Genomic DNA, 19664 nt, shown 5'->3' with positions numbered 1-19664 from the left:
TGTCAGACAATAGAGTGGGATACAGGTGCGTGAATATAATGTTTACTTTGACGTAGGCCGAGTGGATAAAACAGTGGGTGCGTCTGGTTGATACAGGTGTGGCCGCGCGTAGCCTTGGAGAGTTCGATCCTAGGAACACCACTCGTGGTGAGAGTGATCGGCCAGCATCCAGAGTGATCGAGTATTCCATTGCTATGAGGCAAAAGATAGCACCCGCAAGTGAGCACATCTTATAACTCAAAAGTCATCTTTGCGGTAGATTATCTTTGTAGAAATCTTCTTATCGTATATGACATTTGCGCAGTTAGAGTTGTAAGTCCAGGCTGCCAAGCCAGGCTAGGGCATCGTCTTTTGTGTCTCAATATAATCATGCTCAATCTCAGCAGAAATGACAGCAAATGTGGACGGATTTCTAATAATAATGTATTCAATTCTAAAACTCGTTTTCCTCACTACATCGGAAGATACCTGACGTTTTCTAAAGGATAAATGAAAGATAATTTCATGAAATCTACTTGGAGTCTCGAACAATAATTGTACTTTGCAACTGATTGACAAATTGCCCTACATCGACGTAAAATAAGCACTGAATTGATCAGTGTTTTAGTAGTAGCCATGATAAAAAGTATGTACGCCCATGATTTTTTATCATGGCTACTACTAAAACACTGATCAATTCAGTGCTTATTTTACGTCGATGTAGGGCAATTTGTCAATCAGTTGCAATGAAAACATCTCGACGGAAGAATTTCATGAATTTGAATAATTGTACTTGTAAAGTTAATTATCCGATCGAATCCATCACATTCTTGAAAAATTATCATGAAACAGGTCTGTTCAAATCAAAACAAGACTGGCAGCAAACTATTGGTTTATCTTTATCGCAGCAAAAATTATCATATGAGAGGAGAACTCACAAACCGTCGCAGGAAGTCCATAGCCAGTGAAAGTGATGCAGATATCAAGGTGTAACCTATCAGTGGAGGTCATTGAACATGTTGAAAAAGGCAGATGAAAAATGATTAAAACGTAAATGATATTGGGAGTGCATTTCTGTTCACATAGGTCAATCTTTATATAGCTGCTGTAAAGATCATTGTATTCTAACAGTGCAAACAGAGTCAGATGCGATCCATACTTCTTCTTTGTTACGTTTCTCCTCGTTATAATAATCAACGAGTTAACCTTTTGACCAGGCAGACTTAAATATCGAAAATTTCGGAATCTGCGATTCAGTATCTTTCCCGTGTTTTTGCATAACCAGTTTGATTCTCTTCCGGTAAAAAGAAGAAGAAGAAGAAGAAGAAGAAGAAGGAGAAAGACACATTTTGGAATCTGTCGTGGAAATTCTGGATTGATGGAACATGATATTTCCTAACGTGTATGGTAACTGCCTCTGCTTTTTTTAACCTTCCTTATCAATTGCTTACTTACAAATTTCGTTATTGGGAAGATACATTGAAATGGTCATTATGTACTGGTTTTCTGCAAATATATATATATGTATGTATATATATATATATATATATATATACATATATATATATATATATATATATATACATATATATCTATATATAATTCAAATTCAAATTTTTTCAAATTCAAATTTATTTCACATGCTAAAAAGAAAACATCACGTTCACAATAAAACAAAAGAGAAAAATGTATACAAACATAGCACGTGAGGGATCAGTAAAGGCCGTATAAAGCCTATCGTGGCCGATTCGCTTACAACAATAAATAGGACCCAATTTACATCAAAGGAACAAAAACAACAAAGAAACATCACAACAATAAGAAAGGGGAAAATGGCAAAATTATTTCAATAATTACTCAATTGCACTTTGGATTAAAAACATTTTGTATTTACGTTTGAAAGATGATAGTGTTGGACTCTCTTTAATAATAATTGGCAACTCATTCCAGCATTTTGCTCCAGTGTATCTAATTGTAGTCTTTGAGAACTTATATCTGTAAAAAGGTAAACATATCTCGTTGGCACGTCTAGTGTTGTAGGCATGGATTGCACTATTTGGTGTAAACGAATTATGGAACGTGACAGGTAAGACACCTTTAAAGTATGAAAACATAAATGTAGCCACTTGTAATTGCACAATTTGATCAATTTTCAAAATTTTCAATTTCTTAAACAGTACTGCAGTGTGTGTGTACGGATTTACATTACAGAGTATTCTTATTGCACGCTTTTGTAACATCAAAACACGATTCAATAAATATAACGAACTATGACCCCATATTATTGCACAATACGTTAAATGTGGGGAAATCATTGTATGGTACATTGTCAAAAGAATTTTTAAAGGAAATATATGTTTCAGATAATTCATGACACCTTCAATTCTGCTTATTTTGATACAAATATCATCAAAATGACCTTTCCATGTTAACCCATCATCAATTGTAACACCAAGAAATTTTACTCTATTGACCTGCTTGATTTTGACGTTACCTATATATATTTGTAAAACATCTTCATCTATTACCTTATTCTTTGTCTTAAATACCATATAGCATGTTTTATCAATATTTAAAACCAAACGATTTGCAGTAAACCAAGAATACACTTTCTGCATTTCAGAATTAATCATATTGTTAACTTCATGCACATCCCGACCTGAGAAGAATAGGTTCGTATCATCTGCATATATATATATATATATATATATATATATATATATATATATATAATCAGCTGATAATTACATTTCTGTTGTTGATGGAAAAATAAATGAATGAAAATGAATGAAAAACAATCAACACGACAGTAGGGGATTTGTATGCAGAATATTACTATGATAGCTTAACTGAGCTTGCAAAACTCCCGAAAGTTGCCTGATAAGACAGCTAGCTCACCCCGTGGTCCTCTGTCCGTTTAGAAGCCGAGTATCCAGGACGTCGAGATCGATCAGGCGTGATCGATGAAGGACTTGGATGGAGGCGGTGAATGAGGGCCGTGATCTGTAGACAAGCGACAGACGATAATTAAGAGGTGGCTGACGAAGAGGAGGACGATACGATGTATTGGTAACGGCAGTGTTGCCATAGTTGCAGATTAAAGTACTGTCACCATAGGAAAAGTTAATATTAACGATTTTGTTCCGCGGTAAGCGTTTGTAAGGGCGGTGGTAATATTAACAAGAACAATAATTCCGGGTACAAAGAGACAATTACCAACAATATAACTTGTTGACTTGTTACTGTGAAGATGATTCCACATATATCTTATAACAGACACCACTAACTGCAAGAAACATTACAAATGAATGCTACAGTGATAGCAAGCATGACAACGATACTATAGGAATACGACAAAGCTGGTGCTAGTATCAGCACTACTTTTGTTTTAACTATTGGTTCATTGCTATTTTCACCAATGACTGATTGAGCGCTTCTTTGGTTCTATACTCTTGCTACCAGATGATCCCATCACTAAACATCGCCTATATACTACTACTACTACTACTACGGAATTATCTGTTTGCTACTATAGACTAGTACTATTCACTACAGCTACTATTATCACATCTTCTACTTTCGGTTATACACGTATCTGTATTCCAGGAAGTTAAAGCGCCATTATTGCCAATCCTGATTGAGAGGAGATAACAAACGAACTTGATTTTTATACTGATCATTTTATGTTTCTTTTTTGTATAAGTCACACTTAAAGTGTTATATTCATCATGAAAATAATAAAACGGAAATGATACCTATACACAACAGCAACCTGAGACTTGTAGGCACCAACTGCAAGATCTGAAAGATGACGTGAACCAAATATTTATTTTCTTATATGTGTGAATGTGTGAATATGCAAATGTCTAACACAGACAAACTAGCAACTGAAGAGTTTGTTTGCAAAAACCGATAAGTCCATATTTGCCAAATGGAGATATTTGCGATTAAAGGTCGAGAAAAATAAAGAGAATAATAAGAAAATGTTTGCTTCTTTTGACCATAACTTTGAAACTATACCTTTATATGTAGTGACCAATATATCATTTGAAAGGTATTATTTTGTACATTATGACAGAGATCGTACTTCAAAATCTTCAAAAATGGACTTATCGGTTTTTGCAAACAAACCCTTCAACTGTACAGGGATTTTTTTTTTTTTTTTTTTTTTGGCCATTGCGACGCTCAATGGTTCTCGAAAGTGTTCTCTTCAAACACGATAGTGTTCGTGGTGAAGTTTAAATTATTGTCTCATACCATCGTTATTTATTACCATAATTTCACCAATATCAAGATAGAATCAATGACATCACTGTCACAACGTGCCTATTTTACCTCAATCATTTCCCCCATTGTTGAGAAGGAAGTCAAAGCATAATTATAATGATTCTCCCGGGACACTACTCAATTGTCATGAATGTTTGAAGAAACAAGCTATTCGTGTAGCAGGAAATATGACTCTTTATTTGGTGGATTATTATGGGTGAATAATCCGGTGGCCATATTATGTTTATGATTTATATAATACCAAAATGATGTCTTACCTGGATATGAATTTCCATCGATGTCAACGCCAGAAGACAGAGCTGAGCCGAAAGGAATCAAAGACTGTCCGAACTGGGAAGATTCAAGAATCTAGAAAATGATATGGGATAAGTTAGTTTCTCAATATCTTCTTTTGTCAGAGATAAGTATGTTCCCATTTTTGACACTCACTGAAATCCCCGACATCGAGCATTACCTACAACACTGGCCCTGATTATCAAATTATTTTTCTTTGAACATGGATAAAACACGAAAAATCAAAGAGTGAAATTATTTTTTTAAGTAAAATTATTTGCATGTGTAAGTTATCCTTCACTCAAATTGACAATCGTATTGAGTGAAAGTGAAATCGTTGATTTTGTAATGGCAAACTAATCCTTGTAGCTGATTTCACACATTCATGTCATTTCTGTTCTAGGAGTTATACCAGTATGGAATGAAAGATGAATACAAGTATTACTTATCCTCATATCGACTCAATGCATTTCGTAGATATAAACATTAGTTTCTACTACATTACTAAAAATATAATGATACGCCCTGACATGGGAATGACGTCAATATCGTTACAAACTCAAATAAATGTGTACCAGGGCAAAGAATTTTTTGTTTGACACACTGTAATGGACATGGAACGGAACTCGTGGGATCATCATTATTGTGACGACATAGAACTTGAAAACTCGAAGAATCGCACATTCCATTTTAATGTTTTTGTATTCAATCTTTCAATTTTCAATTCAATTCAATTCAATTTTGTTTCCATCCATCAACAAAAACATAATACATAACACAACGTATAGACATAAGTAATGTTGATTTGGTCTTTAAAGGGACTGTACAGTTTTGGTCGAGGTGAGGATTTAGCTTTTAACGTTTTGCGAGATATTCAGAAACCACTCTATGAGATGTCAAAGAGCATGCAATTCTAAGGAGTATCAAAAGTTTATTTGATGAAAATCGGTGTTGAAATGGCTGAGATATCCAAAAACAAGGTGAAACAAAGAGACCCTAATAAAAGTCGTGGCCTGTTGCCTTTTATTATTATCACTTTTTTTTTAATATCTCAGCCATTTAAACACCCATTTTCATCAAATAAACATTGAATACTTTTTAAAATTACATGCTATTTCATATTTCATAAGAGGTTTCTCATTATCTCACTTAGGAATGTTATAAACCTGAATCCCCACCTCAACCAGTACTGTACAGTCCCTTTAAATGTTCAATCGGAATTATTCTCGTTCATGGAAAATTCCAAGTGACGGAAAACTGACGAAAGAAAGTGACGAACAACTGGACAGTACCTGGACTGGTCTCAGTGGGAGGCGTACGTTGTAGCCGATGCCGTGGTAGATGAAAACCTTACCCGACCTCCCGGAGTCAATGAACGGTGCCGCGATGGCAAGGTCTGGGAACGAATGGTCAAAACGACGTCAGTCAAGTGCTACTATTCCTTACATACAATGCAACCCCCCTTTACCACCACTTCCATCTTACATAAGGGGGAAAAGCAACACTCAGAGATCAAAACTAAACAAACTTATTTAGCAGAAAATGTCAAAGAAAGAGGTTAGATATCCACACACACACACAATAAAAAAACAGGCACATATATCTCTAATAAAATGTATGAATCCCCAAGGTCTGCCAAAACGTGCATTGCTTGTTCTAAATGCAGAGTTCAGAAGCAAAATAAATTGGGATATTTTATCCTCGGAAACATATTCTACAAGCATCAAAACAGAAGAGTATGAATATTCCAACTTTCAGCCATATTTCGACTGAAGAATTCGAAAAGCGTATGTATGGTAGAAAAGAAGGGCTACGATTAGGTCTAAAATGATGTCATCTAGTGGTTGCAATCTTGTTCTTCTCAATGTTGCCATGAGAACACATTTTTTTTTTTTTATTAGATGCTTCGGGAAATAATTCGAAAATCTATCTTTTCTCAGAATTTCTACAACTTTGTTGTTTACCTCATGCTCACCTAATGTATGAGATTCATTCGAATTGGAGGAATTCTGATTTCATCAATTCATTCGAAAAAAATCTATCTCGACAGCTATCAAATCGAAGCACAGGTTTAAACTTAGAAATTCTGTTTGCTTGATTCATGCGATTGATATTATTCATATTCAGCATTTCTTTGTAACCATCGATCTTTTATTGAAATAGAGATATGTTACCAACAAACTAACAAACAAATAAATAAATAAACAAACAAACAAACAAACAAACAAACAAACAAACAAAACAAACAAACAAACACTATCCTTTTTAGGTAAGATCTGAACGGAGCATCGAAATGCACCTACTGAAATGAAATCTGTCGAGCGAAAGAGAATTGATAATTGCTTTGCAGTCACCGACTCGAGTGTTAATGCGTTTTCCATGTTTTTGATTACAGCAAATTATGACTGGCCCAGGTGTGTTGCGGCAACTGGTCCTCGGATGAGAGATGCCATTCCGCAGGAATTCGTAAAATCAATTATCCTTTTCAGCGTTTCTCTCTTTTTTTCTCATACCGTGCCCCAGAATGAAAATCAGATCTAAATCCTTCTTAAAACAACGATGCTCACACCTCAGCCTATTGCGGAATTACCTGTGTCGTTACTTGTTGTTTAAGAATCCCACCAATTCCTATAGATATCATTGATAACATATCCTTGAACTCGAGTGTGAGGGATTTTGGTTGATCTCTACCCGGAAGTGTTGGCTTCACTGGAATGATCTAATGCCGCTCTTGTGCAAACAATAGGAAGGTTGGAGCATCGATGCAATGCATATATGGCCAGAGGAATCAAGAAAATAAAAATATCCCTTCTGCAGCAATCTTGTCGGGGTCACAACACAGTTGTCATCAAAATGTTTTACTTACTATTTGGGTGAAAAGGTCAGACTTTTTATGATAATGGCGTAGAAAAAAATGCCGTGTGTCGACAGTTCTTTCCTTCTCTTAAACAAAATTAATTTCCAGTGTCTTGGTTGTCTCTGGGTGTCTTGTTATATGGATGTGATCGAACTGCCGTAAGATGTGTGGCTACTATAGTCGATCACACTGTAAAACAACTGCAAAAGTAAATCTCTTGATTGAGGTTTGTTTGTATGTTTGTTCAATTTCCAAAACTTTGCCCCTCTGATGTCCTTATATATGTGTATGAGGATTTTTCTAGAATCAAATCAGTGGGGCTACTTTTCAGACACTGCTTAACCAGTCAAGCTCTCTTTAGCAAGTCGAATAGATAACAAATTCAATGTGAGTAATGCGCTGTTTTTTCTCATACGTTTTTGTCGATTGTACGTCTCTGTCTATGTCTTCTGCACACTTGCTGCTGCTGCTGACGATATGGTGATGATGATGATAATAATAATAATGATAATTATTATTATTATTATTATTATTATCATTAATACTATTAATATCATCATAATCATAATATCGGGGTATGAGTTCCAAAAAAAAAAGAGAAAAAAGATGACGATCAGATCGCCCATGAAAGGTCGCCGTACGTACCGTTAAAGCCATCCACGTTGATATCTCCGAGAGATACAGCCGAATATCCGAACCTCCCTCCGACGTCCCTACCACTGGTTATATCCGGTGTCCCGAATCCACCCTGCCAACAAAGCCAGAAAAAGGGATTTCAATTCATCTCATTCGTGTATACACAGAATATGACAGCTAAGAGGAAAAACATCAGACGATGAGCTAGTCAGACACAACTAGAGTTGGTGTAAAAGTTTTCTCTCTCTCCCCCTTACTTTCCGGTTTGTCTGGCGTTGCCCAAAGGCGACAGTGAACTGTGAACTAATTCTTCAGCAGTGACTTGTAGAAAGATGGTATACGAATTACGTTATGACGGAGGAAAAAAGCAGACATCGAGTATGAGAAGACAAAAGTGCCGTGAAATCTGGATGATGGCATAAGTGTAATACGATGCCAGACACATGAGTCACTGATATCATGAGTTGAACATAAAAAAGATGAAAATACCATGAGTTATGAGAAAAAAAAAATGAATAAAAATCATCAATTTTTCCCACTTTCTATTACATACATAATCCTTTATCATGTATACATATATTTCTAAAAATCAACAACATACGACTTCACACACTAGGCAAATAACACTGACATAAGCGTATCAAACTACAAACTGTCATTACAAATATATGGGATATGTTTTGAAAGATATGCGTTATATCTTAGATCTTCATTTTAAGAATTTAAATTGATAGGATGTAGCACCGTACCTGTCTGTTGTTGTAATAGATGAAAACTCGCCCAATCTCCCATGACGAGCTGTTAGTAGCGAACAAATCTGTGTATAGCGGAGCAGCTATGACCAGGTCATCCCATCTGTAACAACATCCGTACAAAGTGAGTGACCTCCTCTACCAAACGCAGGTACAATTTCCCAGCATCGAATCATACATTGATGAGTTTATTACTGAATAACCTTTAGGCCTACGTAAACGGGAAACGGTCTTTTAGTTTCTCTGAATGCGAGAGAGATAATGCCGAATGATATATTTTACTAATTCATTACTTGTAGCCCCATTCCTCAAAAAAAAAAAAAGGACGTCAATTGAAAATGGTTTGAAAACGTCTACTAACAATCTGAAAACTTCGACGATACGTTATAGGGCTTTTTACATTTGCAATTTTTTGCTTAGTCCCGTAACAACGGTGGGGCTAAGGGGGGGGGGGGGGGAGGCTTAGCCCCACCGTTGGTGCCGGACTTTCCTTAGCCCATTTTCTGTTTACACTTGTTTTTGCCAAAGTGGGCTAGCCCCACCGATAATCCCGTACAATCTGGCCCTGCAAAAAAGCAGGGTTAGCACCGCAATTGCGGTGCCAAGCAAGCGAGTGTAAACAGAACGAAAAAATAATCCGGGGCTAAGCGACGGAGACGAAGTCCGACCCCCCACTGACCAATCAGAAACGAGGTAATCAAGTGCTGCCGGTGCGTGCGTGTACTTGTACAGTGCACAGCGTACTCATGAATATTCATGTGGTTTGGAAAGTACGGGACTAAGAAATACGAGTGCAAAAAGGTCAGTTTTCTCCTTAGCCCAGGACAAGAGCTTAGTACGGGATTTATTGGCGAGTGTAAAAAGCTGAAAAAATTGGTACGGGACTAACGATAGTCCTGGGTCAGAGAAAGTACGGGGTTAAGAAACACAAGTGTAAAAAGGGCTTAAAAATGTGCCATCGCATCAATGGAAGGTTTTCAGACGATGACGGAGATGGGGCGGGGGGAGGTGGCGGTAGAGAAAAAGAAAGTTGAGGGAGGTGTTGAGACTGGCGGAACAAGAAAAAGATAGAGGAAGGTATAGAGGGAGAGAGAGAGAAGGAGAGGGAAAGATGTAACCATAGAAACAACAGAAGAATGGAAGAGAGGAGTAACACCCTTGCCCAGCATGACCCGGGTTGCCGCCTGATGACTATTCCACTCCTTAGAATGAAACGTGGCGGGTTATTCATCCTGTATCACAACTCAGTCCCAAGATCAATGGCGAGTTCTACTTACCCATCGTTGTTGAGATCGGAAACCACCAGAGTGTGGCCGAAGTATGACCCCATGTCTCCGTTTTCCAGGGCATGGTACTGTTCCAGGTTACTGTTGTACAAGACTACCTTCAGACACAACAAGAGGTGAGATGAATTACTTAAACCTCCTGGGTTCGAGGAGTCTAGCCCTCGAAGTCAATGCAATCTTCATCGAAATATAATACCATACTGCTATCTCATACCCACATGAATGAAGTGTCCCTTTAAAGGCGGGAAAACCTTGTATTGTGCACTCCTTGGAATAGGAGATGGTGCGCATTAGACGTGTAGCAGTAGAAATAAGTGGGTGTCTTGTTCAGATATAGGATATTGTCAACGGCTGAGGTCGAAGGACACTCGCTTCTGCGAGGTTACTTCACACACATTTAGTCTCCCTCGTATGGAAGCTTAGATGATATAACTTATGGTAATTGATATAAATGTAACGATGGATAAAACGGAGTTGGATCAGCACATATCTTTTATATATTAAAAATGTGATCTTGAGATAGCGCAATATCTTTACAGAACGACTGAACTTAGATTATAGCGTGCTTTACAATGTCTCGTCTATCACGGTCATATCCTTTTTATTAAACCGTTGTTTCTATATTTGATTGTTCATAAACATTCAAGTGTTCAGTTATTGACATCGTAGAATGAATTCGAGTTCATATCAACTCAACAGCCCACCTGAAAAGCAAGCAATACAAACTACGAGAACAGAAAACGAGCAGTGTCTTTCTGAAATATACAGGAAGCATATATTTGGTAAATATGGGTCAAATCAAAGTAATAGAACCTACGCCGTAGAAACAATTAAACCCGACAACCACGAAGAAAATGGTGCAAAGCAGTATATAATCATACTGATGAAATTTATGAACAGTACATGAAGAATATTGAATGGTCATCTTAGCTGCATGACCACAGTTAGATTTGTTGCAACGAACCGACTAAAAGTCCAATGAACTCGCAATGCACAAAACGGACATGATCAGCTGTTGGTTGTTGCATCCTCAGTCCACTACAAGGTCAGCGACCGGCAGTGCTCTGAAATGATAGACATGTCTTTGTGTGTTTTTCTTTATCATATACTATCATTCTGTTTTCCTAGTTTGTCTGCTATCTTACCTTCCCAAATGCCTGTTTGTGTCGTGGGATGGTGACGGCATATTCAGGTCGGCTGTCGTCCTTAAAATTTCCCGACGCTACGGCATATCCTGTTTGAAAGTTAAAATGGGTCATTTTTAAAAGTTGCAGTTCGACCGATGTAATAGTTTACATATTATATCGTTATTCTTCCCTTTTATTGTGTTGTGTACACAGTGATGTATGACTCAAACGTATAGCACTTGAAGACGTCAAAGGAAATAGTCGTTCTTTAGCTTACTCCTTATCAGTTTTACCATCCATGTCTTCTCGTCACACTAAGATCACCCCTTGATGTATTGTCTGTTAATATCAATAATACCATTCGGAGTTCAGGGTTAGCGATTTGGACTTGTTTTTGTTTCCGTTGTCGTTTCTGTATAAATTTGTCAACAATTGCTTTCAGCGAGTAAATGCGTTTTATATTTGCAGCGATCTAGATTCCTGATCGCTATTTATATGCATTTATGACTATTAAAGTCAATGCTAGTTCAGTCAAAATTGTAACATTTATGTTATTCGTATACCTTGTAAATATAATAATAGTTGTGATTAGAGATGGAAATATTTCTCAGTTGGGGCCATAAACTAGAGCTGTGATACATTTTGTTACCAAGGACTTCTGAGGCATATGCTTATAGGACGAAAAATTCGAGAAAATCAGCTTATATCGTAAAAAAGTATTTTGAGTTCATATCGCCCTACCGCTCCCCAAAATAAAAGAACTAGATTCTAATGGATTCTTCCGATCAAGAGATGAGAAAATCTGACAATTATAACAACCTCTGAATTACAGGTTTGATTGTATCATGAACTCTATCCCACTCCTCCCTATTTTGAAAATAAAAGCCGCAAAGAACAAGAGTACATGGGCCAGAATGTGCGGCAATTAGCTCAAAGGACTGACAATGGATGAAATTAAGGGCGATGATTTATAGGCACATCTAAAAAAAAAAATGACTTTGAAATAAGATTTGCACATATCTCATCACGCAATAGTATTGATGGAAGGGAAAACATTCTTATATTCTGATGCTTTTGGCAAATACCGTACTTAATAACAGATCACCATATATTCAATTATATACTCAGTGACGCACCCATATAGATATCATCTTCTGGTGAAGTACCCCTTTTCGTCGGTCGCTTTTGTCTGTTCATTCCTCGGGTGTCACTCGTCCAAAATTGACCTGAGAACCAGACAATAACAACAAAATATTTATTGTATAACCGACAATCTAGAACATAATCTACCAATCTATGTCATTGTACACCGAAATGCCTCTGATACAAGGACAAATTGTAGGGTTACATTAAAACGACTGCCGTGGCTTCAGCGACTTCATGTTCTTGCTTTTTTTTGCGTCTATTTTTTAAATAAATAGAACACTTGCAAATAGTAGTCACGCGTTTCTAAACTAAAACGTCAAGAAATTGAAATATACACTCACACGTGCATGTTATCTTGAACTCGTATAATTGAAACCAAAGGGTGATTAGATGAACAATGGACTATCCTTACTCTCAGTCTGTCAGTACTATTACTGAGCTTGAATGCAAGTCACTCTACCTGTTCACACGGGTTTTCTCTCGCATTGACCGCATAGCCAAGGTTGAACACATCTAAATAGTTTCGTAAGTTGACTATCTCATCGAAAACGTGCCGAAAGGACAGTATAGTACGCATACCATAACCGTGACTGCCAGCCAACCCATATTTCATTAAGGGTGTTGACTGCCAACACAAAAGGATAAGATAAGTACGGGATTATGATCAGCGAGTAGAGATGATTATCCAACTCGGCTAAGTCTATGATCCAATGATGACATCAACATCAGTCAGTCATCTCCTCAAATCATACCAGGGTCCTTTAACTTTATCTTGTGCTACCAGTAGCAGCAGATCAGTTAAGATATTCATTCTACACGCGGGTACGAGAGTCCGTGTTTAACACCTGACCCACATGAAAATCCTATGCGCAGTACAGTAGAAAGAATTATCCACTCCATGTTATATCAGGAGAATCTTTTTTTTTAAATTAATTAATCGACCCCCTCCCCCCCCCCCCCCGCCGATTTGTTATCCCAATTCAAGTCAGTATAACCACAAAATTAGCAGCATCCCTGTGCATACGACTTGGTCAAACAGATACGACTCCCTACACTACATTTCGACAGGCATTACTTTGCCTAGGGATGTCACCACCCTGATTTGCCAATGAGGAGTGGAATAGCAGCGAAATTCCAGTGCAGTTGAAAATTAGTCAGAAAAGAAGAAATAATACTTTTATAGCACAACAATTAAAATTTGATCAAAATCGGAGGAAAATTAGGAAGTTATGAAACATTTTATTTTGAAGTTTCGATAATTTTTCTGGAAACAGTGGTTTCGTGAACAGTCAATATAGTTATGCAAATTCTGACTCAGAAGCGATCATCTCGTCACAACTTGCAATATAGTTTGCACATAAAATCTTTGAATTTCCAGTTTTTCATTCAAACGCAATTACGTCCTATAGCTTCAAATCCTGATATATCAAGGTGATCAATATTCTGAAGTTATTTAACCAAGAATAACATCATGTTTTTTAGAGACATTGAATGTTCGTCATTTCTTTTTTTTTTCACGAACAATGGAAAATTGTAAGGCGATGACATCATTAGTTCACTTATTTGCATATCTAATTCATATTAATCGTACGACAACTTTTCGGTAAAAAATATATATAGCGAAACTTAACAATGTCAAACAATGTCATTTCAATATTTTTTTTTTATTTTCAAAATGAATATTTGTTTTTGAATTTTTACTGTTACTCGTAAGATTTAACTCTTTCTTTATCATACCCCAACTAGAAATTACCTTGAAAGTACTATTGTCATAGTTCTCGATTCTAATCTACGATGATGTGAAATAAGGCACTATATTACATAGACGGTTACAGCTCGTTATTCCGAAATTGTTATTGATCCGAAGGCTCTTCAGTCCGAAGATTCGTTATTCCGAAGGTTCGTTATTCCGAATTTCATTTTCGGATTAACAAAAAATTTAATCTTCGGAATAACGAACCTTCGGAATAACACCACAAATGTTCGGATTAACGAACCCTTTCTCATTTTCGGATTAACGAACCTTTAGGTATAGGGAATTATTGTGTTTCGGATTAACGAACCTTCGGAATAACGAACCTTCGGAAAAGCGAACCTTCGGAATAACGAACAGCACCCACATAGACACCGTCACGTAAGGTGAAGGTACTGCTTCGGGGTGGGGGACACCCCATCGAGATTAACATTTCAATGATCGAATGATGAGCCCACAAGAGCAAGCAAGCAAGCAAGCAAGCAAACAAACAAACACCAAAATTATTCAAAGTCCATAACCATTCGTATTAATAAATTGTATTTTAGAGCCAATAGTCTTAGCCAAGCTGTTGTATAGGATGGCTAAGATGCGGCTGCGGCTTGTCTTACTGTATACGGCATGTATGAGTTCCAAGTTTTGTAGAGACTCGCTTTCACTACACATGATAGGCCTACATACAGTAACTCATGACGTCAGATTTGATAGTTTGCTCATCAAAAAAGAAACAAAACAAAACAAAACAAAACAAGACAGGACAAAACAAAACAAAACAAAACAAAAACAAACACAAAAATGAAACCCAGCTTCATCAAGTTTCAAAACGAGGTGGACAAGTTTGTTTGTTTGTTTGTTTTTTTTCTCACTTTTTCTATGATACCTGAAGTATCCTCTTTGGTTTCATAATGATGCATGAACTTGCCTTTTCATTTTCACCAACAGATACATTGCTTTTGTTTTGATTGAATCTATGGATACATACTATCAACGTAAAAACATCACATCTTACCTTCATGCCTTCCAAGTCCAATTGCTCCATACATGATATGGTCCTACAAGATAAAACACCGTAATCATAAACGAGCATGTAAAAAGTGAATAATGATACTCACTCTTTTATACAAATTAATGGAATTAATGGAAAGGTAAAAGATATAACATCCAATCTAAACCACGTTTCAAGCAGTCATTCAAATTCAGTTTCTTCGTTATCAGAGATTCCCATAAAGTGTAGAATTTACTCGCCACACTACGTTTCTTATAGTTTTGATTTTGACTACACAAGACGGTCTCAGCATGCAAACGAAATACGTATATAAAGTCGCAAGATGACCTCTTCACATTCAATACTACAATAAGTATTTTGCTAACAATTACCACTGTTTACCGGAAACGAAATGGAACAGAAAAAGCCCCCCAAACAACAACAATCAACGGACTCACACACACACAAAAAAAGATTCTTAAATGTAATACTGTTTTGCTTCAAGAAACTTGTAATTATGACAATTCTTTACCTTATTTTAGAGGGGTGATAATACTAGAACACATACCTGATGAACATCGACGCTAAACCCAAACTGACATCGTCGATCACCTAAACAAATGACACAGCACAGCAAAATAGAAAATTGGCATATAATTACAAGGTACATGAGATTCTACATACAGTCCCGTCTGTGCTCTCAACCCACCTCACTCCCTTTCTAATTGTTCAACATTAACCCATTGAGGACTAGCCGATTTTGTTTTAACACGCATTGCCTATAGACACCTGTCCGAGCATACTCGACTAGTCTTCAACGGGTTAAAATGTATCAGTGAACTCGCAGGCCAGTCATATCTGACAAACATGAGATGGTGCGTAGAATCAGTTTTATAACAACAATGAGACGAACTATTTCACAATCTTCACCATATAATACAGGGCGAAAATGACTGTGACTTCCGATGACGTGATCGATATTTGTATTCTTAAGCTGTCTTGTACACGAACACCCACACGAAGCTTTATACTTTGTCTTGAATTCATATCGATATATCTGGTATCAGTGGCTGTTTACGAACTTCACACCTCTAACACATGATATAAACACAGTCGCGAAGGAAATACATCTCTACATGATGAAGGAAAAAGGCAAACAGACACAACGTCACAAAAAAGGATCTCAGGAGTGTTTGGCCAGACTGCCATACCAAAATTTAGTCTGATTATCAGACATGGGTATCGTGTTATTGTTGGTTTAATTTTGCATGGACACTTGCAGTATTGTTTTATCCAACTTGACCCATTTCTAGCATAACGAAGACTCCTTTCACTTGAAACTACCTGCACATTACAAGTATTTATAAGCAACAACATTAGGACATATCAGTATCTTTGAGTTGATGAAATGACAGCAAAAATCCATTTTATGGCAATTGCTGGGAAGCCAGTAACAGATAACAAATTGATCTGAGGAAAAAAAAAACACACCACAACAACCACAACAACATGGACAACAACAACAAACGAGCACATAATTATTCCTCTCTGATATTGTGTATGTGGACAATTGGTGGATAGTTTCACGAAGATCAGTACATTGTCAGTACGTTCCTGAACCCAGCGAGTACTCAAAATCTATTTGAAGTGGCGTTACACTGTTCCGAAGTTGACACAAGATGACAATACGAATACTTAGAGTACGGCATATTCCAATTTGTGCGTTTGTCTCGTACGTGGTCAGAAGCCAACCAACAGCCGAAGCAAGTCCGATGCCTACAGATATGGGGCGCCAAGTGTCGCATGGTCCCTTTCGTTACGAAATTAGTCATTATTTTCGTCGACGAAATGGACCATGCGACACTTGGCGCCCCATATACAGAAGTTCATACCATGGCACCCGAACCACACACGAAAGCTACACGACGATATGACTCTTTGTACCGAAGTTTCCCCAAAGGACACACGAAGGAAACGTAGTGGCTACACGAAGACTTTCCAGCAGCTCAATGAGTTGTGGCTGGAGCCTGAGAATCTCCACCGGCGGTCGTACGATGTTACGATACTTTCATGAATGATCCGATGTTTTTACGATCAGAGCCGAATTGAACATTTCCTTAATCGTGTGTCCATCTTTGCTCAACTTCGGGACAGTGTGACTCCTGCTTACGTTAGAGGGACCATGGATACTCACCGCCACTTATGCAGGGAAGTAGACTGATCGGATTTTCGAAGTCCTCCTGCCCGAGGACGAAACAACCGCCAAGAAGGTCGCGTTGCTGTGTGCCGTCTTTCTTGTCGAAATAGTACTGGTACCGTGGACGACAGATCTGGTGGTGGACGAGTTGTCGGGTGGGGGGGGGGGGGATTGATATCGGAAAAATAAGTGATAAATCTTCAATGATATTCAGGGATATCAGGTGTAGTAATGAAACGAATTACCGGGAGGGATAGTCTTGGTGACAAAGTTAAATTTTGGTCCTAACCGTGTTTTTATCCTACGCCCGATGTCTTTTGATTGTATTTTTCCTATTTCGATGATGCTGAATCCGAAATTAGACGATGCAACTCTTGCATTCTTGAGATGTTGAGATATCAAGATGGCCGCCAAGACCTGAAATTCCTACATAATTATTTCGTTATACATGGTGTTAAAAGGGGAAAAAAACCCACTATAGTTTATCCTATTTAGAGGGTGCTGAATTAAAATCCGGATGATTGAACTCTTGCATCCTTACGGATTTTTCATTTTATTTTCATTCTTATTTTCATTGTTATTATTTCTATTTCAATTTTACCATCAACAAGGAAATATCACAGGAATTTCTCTTCTTTTGTGTGAATGTGTGTGTGTGTGTGTGTGTGTGTGCGGGGGGGGGGGGGCTATTTTGAATATCTCACAACTCTAAAGGATGCGAAAGTCCCATCACCCAAGTTCGGATTCAGCACCCTCGAAATAGGGTAAATTTATCCTGTAAGTAAAATGGACTGAGGGTAAATTAAGGTTCAGCCTCTTGCACCCAGACTATAATATAGGAGGGGATAGCAAAGGGGAGAATCATTGTGTGAGGCGAGTGGAATGAAACTCAATCCTCAGTGACAATAACAGCATTGAAAGGTGAAAAATGAAATCATTTCTCTTGGGTATCGCGTGTTACCAGATATAGTCGACTTTATCATATAATAAAACTTCGGCATAATGTAATAGCCGCTTGTCTTTTGAGTACGTGCTTCTGAAAACAGTCTCCATTCACATTGCTTCATTTGACTCCATACTTCACTATAATACGCATTATACCGTCCTATATGAAATATGTATGACCCCCCCAAAAAAAAACAACAACAACAACAACAAAACAAACAAATGAGAGGAAATCTTCGAAATGTCAAAGATAGAACCGTATTTTCGGGAAAGAAATTACGACAGAATAAAGACAAGAGTAACAGGGGCTTGACGCTCACCTTTCAATAGTTTGTTTGTCCGATCTATTTTCTTCAATATATTTTTTCATACATGAATCAAAACTCTTATCAGTAATACCTTAGAAAACCGCAATATATAGATTAGAATGTACATGATTCAAAGGAGAAAAGATATATATAGTTTCAAGACAAATCGTGCAATCTTTCTGTGGTCCCCCATCCCGCTTGATGGTTGGTCAATAATTCCCTGCCCCTGGCTCCTGAAATAGGGTCCACGTGTGAAATGTAAACAACTTTGTATCAACCTTAACATCACCATGAGGCAGTGTGAAAAAATTTGTATTACATCAATCCTCACATCAGCATAGGCCTAAGTGATAAGGGCTATTCTTGCCATTGAACCCATACAGTGACCCACTCATTAAGTGCCCAATCGGTCCCACCACTGACCACTGTCATGAATACCTTTAGAGGTATCTTAGATTATGAACTGACCTGCTCTTCTGGCCCTTAAAAGTAGGATCTTTGCAGTGCACACCGTTTTGGGTCCTGTTTTAGTGTTCCATTAAGAATGGCGGAATTATCTGATTCTATATTTTTCATCTCTTTCCTTTTCACCTCATGAACACTTCAGACGCGTAGGATAAGAACATAGCGAAACTTATTGTCTGAGGAACCTGTACCTGCCTGTTCATGAGGAGTTGCTTTCATTCACTCTGATGATTCTTAAGTTGAGTTGTTTTATTGCAGTTGATTAACAAATTGCCCTTCATCGACGTGAATAAACATCGATTACTCAGTGTTTGAGTAACAGCCAAAAATAAGATTTATCGGCATACATCTTTACATGGGAGTTCGACTAAGCAACCTCCAGACTACTAGACAGGGACCATATCCACATAGGTTACCGACCTTCCGCCAGATAGCCAGTAATGGTTCTGATCCCTCATGCGTATCAATTCAAATAATTTATTCAAATCGACTAAATTTCATCTACTATGATTGACAGTATCTGGCCTTGCATTGGTATATTAGTTTTCTGCACAGTGCAAAAGACGTCCCGTAGGATTACCTTTCACGCTGCACCTCCCACGGACACGATACAACTCAGTTGATTACACTTTAATCACCTCAACGCCCTCGTCACTTACGCTGTCAAG

The 19664-nt window shown here is 37.6% G+C and overlaps 1 protein-coding gene across 1 annotated transcript in view; it reads right to left on the bottom strand.

Annotated features, from left to right (window-relative positions):
* Positions 1–19664, bottom strand: part of LOC140243635 (integrin alpha-8-like) — a 61066-nt gene that overhangs the window by 23861 nt on the left and 17541 nt on the right. The window contains exons 5-18 of the mRNA XM_072323299.1: positions 17276–17411; positions 15650–15693; positions 15106–15148; positions 12334–12423; positions 11216–11304; positions 10062–10168; positions 8782–8887; positions 8042–8144; positions 5832–5935; positions 4524–4614; positions 3735–3780; positions 2878–2982; positions 918–973; positions 47–192 (exon numbers count right to left, since the gene is read on the bottom strand). Of these exons, the coding sequence (XP_072179400.1) occupies positions 47–192; positions 918–973; positions 2878–2982; positions 3735–3780; positions 4524–4614; positions 5832–5935; positions 8042–8144; positions 8782–8887; positions 10062–10168; positions 11216–11304; positions 12334–12423; positions 15106–15148; positions 15650–15693; positions 17276–17411 (1266 nt within the window). The remainder of the gene's footprint in view (positions 1–46; positions 193–917; positions 974–2877; positions 2983–3734; positions 3781–4523; positions 4615–5831; positions 5936–8041; positions 8145–8781; positions 8888–10061; positions 10169–11215; positions 11305–12333; positions 12424–15105; positions 15149–15649; positions 15694–17275; positions 17412–19664) is intronic.

The sequence above is a fragment of the Diadema setosum genome, chromosome 20 (assembly GCF_964275005.1).
Source record: "Diadema setosum chromosome 20, eeDiaSeto1, whole genome shotgun sequence".
In the NCBI taxonomy this organism is placed as follows: Eukaryota; Metazoa; Echinodermata; class Echinoidea; order Diadematoida; family Diadematidae; genus Diadema; species Diadema setosum.
This window is presented reverse-complemented; position numbering and strand designations above follow the sequence as displayed.